This window comes from Elephantulus edwardii, unplaced genomic scaffold (genome assembly GCF_000299155.1).
Source record: "Elephantulus edwardii isolate Elephantulus edwardi_28Jun2011 unplaced genomic scaffold, EleEdw1.0 scaffold00011, whole genome shotgun sequence".
Taxonomy (NCBI): Eukaryota; Metazoa; Chordata; class Mammalia; order Macroscelidea; family Macroscelididae; genus Elephantulus; species Elephantulus edwardii.
In genome coordinates this window covers 1,212,127-1,221,413 of record NW_006399761.1, presented here as the reverse complement: position 1 = coordinate 1,221,413, position 9,287 = coordinate 1,212,127, and the positions used below count along the sequence as shown (strand labels likewise).

The 9,287-nt window shown below is 41.9% G+C and overlaps 1 protein-coding gene across 1 annotated transcript in view; it reads right to left on the bottom strand.

The window, feature by feature from the left end:
- Positions 1 to 3,520: 3,520 nt before the first annotated feature.
- The window catches only part of TPRKB (TP53RK binding protein), an 8,846-nt gene continuing 3,079 nt past the window's right edge, over positions 3,521 to 9,287 (bottom strand). Inside the window, exons 2-4 of the mRNA XM_006880857.1 lie at positions 5,877 to 5,999; positions 4,408 to 4,584; positions 3,521 to 3,654 (exon numbers count right to left, since the gene is read on the bottom strand). Of these exons, the coding sequence (XP_006880919.1) occupies positions 3,568 to 3,654; positions 4,408 to 4,584; positions 5,877 to 5,999 (387 nt within the window). The 3' untranslated portion in view covers positions 3,521 to 3,567. The remainder of the gene's footprint in view (positions 3,655 to 4,407; positions 4,585 to 5,876; positions 6,000 to 9,287) is intronic.

Genomic DNA, 9,287 nt, shown 5'->3' with positions numbered 1-9,287 from the left:
GCAGAAGGTCAAGGATTGAAGCCTTCAATATGGATTGAAGCCCAAAATCAAAAAAACAAAGATCCTTACCACTGGGGCAATTGGCAGCATCAGTATGGATGGTGAAGAGATTGAGATTGTTAACAGTTTTAGTTTGCTTGGTTCTACAGTCAACACTCTTGGTACCAGCATCCAGGAAATCAAGAGACAAACTGCATTGGCAAAATCAGCTGTCAGGGACCTCTCTCCAGAGTACTAAGGAGCAACGACATCAGGCTGGACACTAAGGTGTGCCCAATCTGGGCCATAGTCTTCGCAATTGCGTGCTATGCATCAGAGAGCTGGACAGTGACTAGGGATGATAGAAAGACAACTGATGTCTTTGAGCTGTGGTGCTGGAGAAGAGTGTTGAACATACCATGGACTGCTAGGAGAACAAACAGGTTTGTTCTGGAGAGGGTGAGACTGGGCTGCTTCTTGGAGGCAAAGATTCTGAAGCTTCGTCTGACATACTTTGGGTATGCTGCAAGGGGGGACCAGTCCTTGGAGAGGGACATCATACTTGGGAGGGTGGAGGGACAGTGCAGAGAAGAAGACCCTCAATGAGATGGATCGATTCAGTGACTACAGTAATGGGAGTGTGTCAGACACAATGAGGTTGGCACAGGATAGAGCGGGGTTTAGGGCTGTTGCACACAGGGTCTCTATGAGTTGTAAGCAATTTGATGGCACATAACAACAGAGTCAAAGGCCACTGAGCTCACACAGAGACATTCTTCTGGTATTCTCTGCTTTAGGCCAAGATCCATCTGTTATCAGCAATATTATCTGTGGTACCAGAGGCTCTTCCAAATCGCAGTTCTGTGTTAACATATAGTTCTAGCTATTTTTGGATGATCTTCAGCAATATTTCACTTGCATGAGTTATTAACGATACTGATAAATTTCCACATTGTGGTGGATCACCTCTAGAATGCAACAAGTATGGGTCTCTTTCAGTCAGTTGGCCAGGTAGCTATCTTACAAATTTCTTGGCATAGATGACGGAGCACATCCAGGGTCACATTTGTTAGCTGAAAAATGTCAATTGGAATTACACTGATTCCTGGCCTTTTTTTTTTTGCCAACGCTCTCAGTGCCATTTAAAGTTCATTACCATTGGTCCTTTATCATGTTACTTCCTGAAATATTTCAGCGTTGTGCAATTGTGTTCCATCTTATTTTGATGCTTCCTAGATATTCAAGATTTTTCTCATAGTATTATTCAGTATTGCAACTCATAGCGTGATTCAGTTCTTTCACCTTGAGAAATGCCAAGGAGGTTCTGCCCTTTGTATTTTATCTATGTATCTATGCACAATTCAATAGTTTGTCTTCTCGAGCTGTCCTTTTAATTCTTCTACTCATCTTTTAAAACTCACAGCAACTATATACCCAGACCTGAATCCTGCCTTATCTGTGCCATCCTTACCATCTCTGACCTGCTCCAGCCCACTGTGACATTGTGTCAACACACCGTTTGAGGGCCTTCTCTGACCCTCCACCTCTCCCAGCACGATGCCCTTTTTTGAGACTGACCGATCCTGACAACATACCTAAAGTTTGTAAGATCAAGTTTCACCATCCTGGCTGCACATTCAAGACAGAATGTTTGTTCACTGGGAAGTCTGCAGGACAGTCAGTCTTCTCTAATGCTGTAACTCAAGATTCTTATTCTGTCATCTTTACCCACTGTCAAACTATGAAATGCTTAAGAAGCAATTTAAAAACCCCTGCTTTGGATCAGGCCATCTTAGTCTTTGAACTGACACCCTTGCTCTCTACTACTCTGGAGAGGACCTTGTCAGCAGACCTGCCCAACGCAACATCATCTTTTAATTTCTTGACTGCTGTTACCATGGGTGTTGACTGTGCCTCCAAGTAAAAGCAAACAGCTGACAACTTTAATCTTCTTTCCATCCATCATGTTGTCGCCACTGGTCCCGTAGTGAGGATTTGTGCTTTCTGGATGTTCAGATGTAATCCATATTGAAGGCTGTAGTCTTTGATCTTCTGCATCAAGCATTCTAAGTGAGGCCTCTGCACTTCCTGCAAACAAGCTGTTTATCATGTGTATATAGCAGGTTGCTGAGTCTTCCTCCAATTGTGATGTCACAGTCTTCTTCCTTCAAAGATGGGCTATATTACTCTAAATTCCATCACAGCCCCTGTCCAACGTAAAGGGAGCTTCCCTGGGGTGGAGCCTGTGACATCTTTTTACCTTTCAAGATATAAAAGCAGGGAGTGAACTTCAAATAAGAAAATACTGCCAGGTAAGCAGCATGCCTTCGGACCTGGGACCCTGCACTGGGGATCAAGCTTCCCTGAAGGCTAAGACACAGGGAGATCTCCAGGGACTGCAGGGCCTACCATCGCTGAAGGGAAGAAGTTTCCTGCAAAACTGAAAAGAGGCTTGTTTTAGCTAGTATGCTTGATTTTCAGTCTCTCAGCCTAAACTCAACAACTCAGATTGTGTAGAAGTCAACTTACAGCAGGTTTTCAGAGGCTGTAAATCACAAGGGAGGAGACTGCCCACCTTTCACCCCTGGAGTGGCTGACAGATTTGAACCACCTGTTGCCTTTGGACTGGCAGCAGACTCCTTAGTCTCTGTGCCACCAGAGCCCCCTGCCTCTTAAACTAGGACTGAATATATCTGTTCCTTCAAGTCCTGCATTCACAGGAGCTATTACAGCAGCAGTAGGTAATCAAGACAGGCTGTTTGTAATTGCAGGTTAACCTGATCAGAGGCCACCAACGACGGCATGCAGATGAAATCCAGTCTGCTGCTTGTTTCTGGAAATGGTTTTACTGGAACTCAGTCACGCTCATCACTAATATGCCATCTCTGGCTGCTTGTGCAAAGCTGAGTAGCTTCACCAAGCTTATGGCTGCACAGAGGCACACACGTCTATCATCTGGCCCTTTCCAGGTATTTGCAAACCTTGGACATAGTCTCCTCTGACGGACCCCAACAGAAGAACAGAATATGAGAAAAAAGAAAACCTCAGACCATTTACAAAATGTGATTCCACATGGGTGTCATGGCAAGGTACATAAATCACTGCTACTTCACATAGAAAACGGGTACAGCATCGACCACACCATGCCGAAAGAATGAAATAAATCTGTTCAAGTTAAACACCCAGAACCAGCAAACAGCATAACCATAGAAGGGAGACAACTGATGTAAGGAAAAGGACCTGAACTGAAGAGAAGTCACCACAACCAGAACCCGGCCTAGAGTAGGCTTTCAAGAAAGGCTTGCAGTTATCATTCCAATTATATGAAAATAACACACATTTGAACAGAAATGGAAGATTTGGAAGAAAGGAAGAGAACAAGGGCAAACAGCAATAAAAGTAGTTTCTACTTTAACATATTAGAAGGGCTAAGATTCCACACATTTCCCCCCTGGATAGTGGTCTCTGCTTTATATTTTTTTCAACAATGTACTTATAATCTATACCTATGTATACAGTAAATTTCATAACCAAGAAAATAAAAGCAATGTTTTTTAAAAATGAATAAGTGTTGGCATTTTGGACTCTTCATAAAACATCTTTTGTTGCCATTCGACAAATGATACCATCTAATAAGGTCCCAATTCTTTCTTCTTGTGAAGACAGTTTATATATCTGTGAAAGAAAAAATAATTATGAGATGCTGATATAATTAATACTATACAACATACAAATATGTGCAAAATTATTTAGGAAATAACTACTGCATTAATGTTATGAAGTCATGATGTGATTAATCATGTAAATTAGATGCCAGTTCAACACTATGGGGGCAAAAGCATTCTCTTTAAAACGGTAGTTACAAAAAATTTTATTTTAAAACAAAAATCCAAAAACACAAAAAAAAAACTCCCCAAACACAGAACCAAAATTTCTATCAATGGTAAAAACACATCTAGACATTGATTTCACATTCAACTTATACATTTCACATTTTAAATGGAGTATGTAAGTTTCATGCAAACTCCTCTAACCCTTCTTCAAGAATGCTGCTTCATTTTTTTCTTTCTTGTTGTGTACTGTTGAGTTGGATCCAACTGATATAGGAGGAGATTACCCCTCCTTCTCCAGTGGAGCATCTGGTGGATTTGAACCGAGTGCCTTCAGGATTCAGCACAGCTTCTTGCCAGTAGGCTACCAGAGCTCCTCAAGAATGCTTTTTTATGAACTAGTTTCCTAGTTAAATTTCTATAAACTTACATCTTCCTGGTCTTTGCACTCACAATTATTTTTCAGGTAATTTGTTAACATTACCTTTTATAGAAGTTAAATAACAAATCAAATAGAAGCCTTGGTGATCAATAAGGAAAAAGCCTTGGCACAAACCCTCATCCACTACACTCTTCCCCAAAGCAGGGCTTTACATACCTTTTTGACTTCTGCAATATTTGTTATTTCTGGAAGATTTTCCAGGGAAATTTGCTGACCTTCTACTTGAGATATTAAGTGTTCTTGATTTATTTGTTTTTCTTTCTCTTCAATGTAAACAATGAGAACTGAAGTATCATTTGCTGAAATTCCAAATTTCTTCAAAGCTTCTGAAATCTAAGGAAAAAACTCCTGTAATACCTTTCTTTCTCACCCACTGGCCTCTTCTCTCCTGTCCTGTAACCTCCCTTCAGTCAAGTCCCTCCTAGTTTTCAAAGCCAACAGGCCTTGTTCTCACTGCTTTTCCCTTCAACACCCATTTCTAACATATGTCACTTGACTTTCTGGCCAAAGGGACCTCCATCTCTGTACACTCCTTCTCCCTAGCTGGACTTGACAGCTGGGCACCCATCACATCATACTTCTCTGCCTGTGCTCACACCTTTTCCTCCACCTGTCTCACCCTCCCAGGGGCAGTTCAAACATCACTCCCCTCTGTCCACTCCTCCCTAGAGGGAATGTTTGCCCAGTACTGTTCCACACCTTGGAAGCAATGCCCACTACATCAGTTACCGTGGTGCAGTCTAACCTCCTTAAGAACACAGCTGTGAGCTGTGCCTGGGGAAAAGACACACTCAACAAATGCCTGCTGAATACTTTCTTGGATTTTTATTACCTGGTGAATTTTATCCCAATTCCTTAAGAATTCTATTACCAAATTAGTGCACTTTAGAAACTTTTAAAATCTGTATTTAAAATCATGTCATAGATTTCCTGACTGTCCCTTGACTTTAGTACCGAGCTGTTGTTGTTATTATCGTCACATTAATAGTAGCAGGAATGTTAAAACCTTGTCAGTAAAGTTCCAGTCATGCTTTCAGAGGCCCTGAGTAGAATGTCTTCACCATTCAAGGAGCCTTACTCAGAAGTAATTACAATCAGTTTCTCCAACCATAAATGTTGTGTATGCACTAGTTTTGTTAATGAGCACGTGTTAGGGGCCATCCACGGAGACTTCCTATGTATGAAGAAGATATGAACTCTACTCCCACGGGGATTACCCAGAGTGAGAGATGTGCATAACCATGGTTTGATCAGGGAGCTCTGCTGGCCTGGTGGGTAAGAACTGCACTGCCAACCCAAAAGCACATGGTTCAAATCCACCAACTAATCCTTAAGAGAAAGATGGACAATCACCTCCTGTGCAATTTAGTCTCAGAAAATCTGTTGGAAGGTCATCTATGGGTCAGTTCTGAGTAGACAGCTCACAACAACAACAACAACATTTTAACAGTCACACTTCTGCCACACAGCTTCTTAAGCAAAACCACTTTGGGATCTTCCTCACCTAGCATGGTGATAGGATGAACTCACTCCCCACTCATCTCAAGAATTTAGCCTTCAGCCCAGCCTCGAATAAAACGCATGTGGTTTGGACAACACGAAAAAGAAAGTAAATACCGTATTACATTGTTATTTGGGGAGAGGTTGAAAATAATTTCAGTAGATAAAGTTCTTGTCTTCATTTTCCCCAGTTTGTAGAGGTGAACTGCCTTGTTTGCCGCTACAAGTATCTGAAATGGATCGACAATCTGCCAAAGAGAGAAACAGAACAAGAACAATTACACAGACTCACTCACGGTCATGCTGAAGATGGGCACTCTAGGACAAGTAAGTGTGGGGCTGTTCACTGCTCCACCATTCCCATGAACTGTAGTTCCAAAATGACTTCCAAGGTCCTGGGTATTCAGAAAATCACAGGATTTTAAAGTTGCAAGGAACTGCTATTAAAAAAAAATTAAAATAACATTTACTAAGGGCTATACCAACCCAGTCAGTAAATTAAAAGAGGAATTGCATTGGAAAAATTTGCTGTCAGCGACCTCTCCAGAGTGCTGAAGAGCAACAATGTCAGTCTAGATACAAAGGTGTGCCTAATCCAGGCCACAGTCTTCTCAATTATTTGTTATACTTCAGAGAGATGGACAATGACTAAGGATGACAGAAGAATAGACGCCTTTGAGTTGCGAAGCTGGAGAAGAGTCTTAAACATACCATGGACTTCCAAGAGAACAAATCAGTCTGTCTTGCAGAGGGTGAAACCAACCTCTCCTTGAAGGCTAGGGTTTTGAAGCATTGCCTCACTTTGGGCACGTGACTAGGAGAGACCAGTCCTTGGAGAAGGACATCAAGCTCAGAAGGGTGGACAGACAGACAGCACAGGAGAGGCCGACCCCAGATACAGTATCTGGGGCAATCAGGGATTGGTGTGTTGGAATTAGTGAGACAGGCTCAGGACAGGGAAGGGTTCAGAGCTGTTGTACACAGGGTTGCTATACATCGCAGGCAACTCTAAAAGCACATAACAACAACGTACTAGATTGGATGTTTTTTACGCCTCCTGTTTTAGAGTCAACAAGACCTTGGGGAGGGTCTTTGTCTTTAAAATTGGTTGTTATTCTATTTTGGAGGAACTTTCTTCCTAGTGGCCCAGCACTCCTCTGTCAATATGCTGTACTGAGGTAAACTGGGGTTTCTGTGATGCTGAATCTTGTGCCACTGGGGTGTCAAATGCCATAACAGTTACCCATGGTGGACAGTGTTTGGTGGAGCTCCCAGTTTAAAACAAGTTTAGAAGTAGGAGTTGCATCCACTTCCTAAACAACATGGCTTTGGAAATTCTACGAACTTTGATAAATGTGGATAGTTATAGAAAGGTTTTAGGCCTTTTGTTCATAGGGTCGCTAGAGTCATGCTCAACTTGAAGGCAACCAACAACAACAACAACAGCAACCAAGGTCCATTATCATGGGAAAGGTCATATTCTAAACATTTTCTTTGTACTGTTGTCATTATTCTCATTCCTTGAAACTCATACTATTCACATGTAATAGATGAGAAGTAAATAAAAATATCAAACCAATAACAACCCCAACACCTATTCTGTATGTCCCATACAAATAAAACAATGCTGAAATAGCCAAAACAGAATAAAAAAAATTAACATGGACAAGTAAGAACAGGGTGTCTAGGTTTGTATCCCAGCTCTGCCATTTATCACCCAGAGAGCCAGGGCAAGTCCCTCAGCATTTCACCTGTCAGATGTGAATAAGAAATTATTTCCAGTTCAAATCCACCAGATGCTCTGCTGGAGAAGGAGGAACAATCTCCTCCTGTACCAGTCAAATCTGATTTGATGGTACACATACACACAAAATAATAAAAATAAAATTTTAAAAAAAGAAATTATTTCATAGAGGTGTTGTAAGACAAGCGAGTTATTACAAGAAAACAGCGCATTAACGGCTGGTGCTGATTCTGAGTCACAGTAAGTGACAGAGCTGGGATTAAACGTTGGCGACGTGAACCTAAAATGCGTGTTCCTAAGCATTACGCTCTCTCTCACAGAGACAATCTGTCTTGGACCCCCTCCCAGATGAGCAGACAGAGACTTGAAAATGAGCTATCTGGGATGTCGACACCAGAACCACAGCCTTTCACAGCTCCTTCAGCAGGACTGGCACTTTAGCTTCTATTAGATGTTGCTGGCACTGCCAAGTTGACAGACTCGTGGAGATCCTGTGAACAAGAGATCTGAACCCTGTCCTATCCTGCACCTCCTCGTACAATCTCCGATACGCTGGAGCCCAGTTATAGTCATTCTCTCTTGCCGAGGGTCTTCCTCTTTCTCTGCCCCTCCACTTTTCCAAGTATGATGTCTTTTTTCAAGACCTGAACCCCTGTGAAAATATGCCTACAGGATGTGAGATGAAGCTTCTCCACACTTCCCTCTAAGGATATTCTGATTGCACTTTCTCCACGACCGACGTGTTTGCTCAGTGTATGGAATATTCAGGCCTCTTCTCTAACACCACAACCAAAGGCATTAATTCTTCTGTCATATTTATTCACTGTCCAATTTTAAGATGCATAGAAAGCAGATGAATAGACCATGGTTTGGATTAGGTGCACCTTAGTCTTCAAACTGACATCACTGCAGAAGATGCCTAGGTCCTCTTCACTTTCAGCGAGCAGGGTTGTGTCATCCACATAAGACAGGTTTTTTACGAGTCTTCCTCTGATGTCACACTCTTCTTCATAAAGTCCAACATCTCCAGTGATTTGTTCAAGATGTTGGACTTTATGTAAAAATAACATTTACTAAGAAATGTTTACTAAGATATCTTTTGGCCCTGGAACTAACCTCACCCTTGTGTCTCAACTTTCGGCCAAATAACAGACATCCTGAACTATATCACCAGCAAGATCCTTCACTCCTTACAACAGTCAACCACACAAGATCGAAAGGTCAGGATCTGCCCGAGGCGAGAGCGTACAGATTGAACAGGTATGGAGGAAGATACAACTGTGAGGCACACTCTCCCTGATTTTAAACCTGGGCCCACAGTTACTGTTCAATTTAAGACTGACCAAATTCAACCCACAGCTTTAACAAAAACTTCTAATTTGAAAACAACTAAATTTTGGCCATCGTAACATCAAGGTGGATTATGGATGTTTTTCGTGTGGCCCTGTTTTGTCTTCACTAAGTCTTCTCATAACACTTTCAAGATCAAGAGGTTCCTGGGCAAGCGGTCCAAGAAACACAAGCATATCCATGCCATTTCTCAGTGGAGTCAATGAAAACTGGCAATAAAATCAGGCACCATTCCAAGAGAAGACACTGGAGAAGAGCCGAGTTAGGCCTCCAAGGAGCCACACCTGATGGCACAGCACATAATGAACCTCCGTTCATTAGCATCTCACTATGTCAAGTTGACTGACATGCTACCATGTCAAGTTTAAAATTATGTCACATCTGATCACTTCCCATGGAATAAATGTGGGTTTGGTTTTTTTTGGTCTTGGTTTTTTTTTTT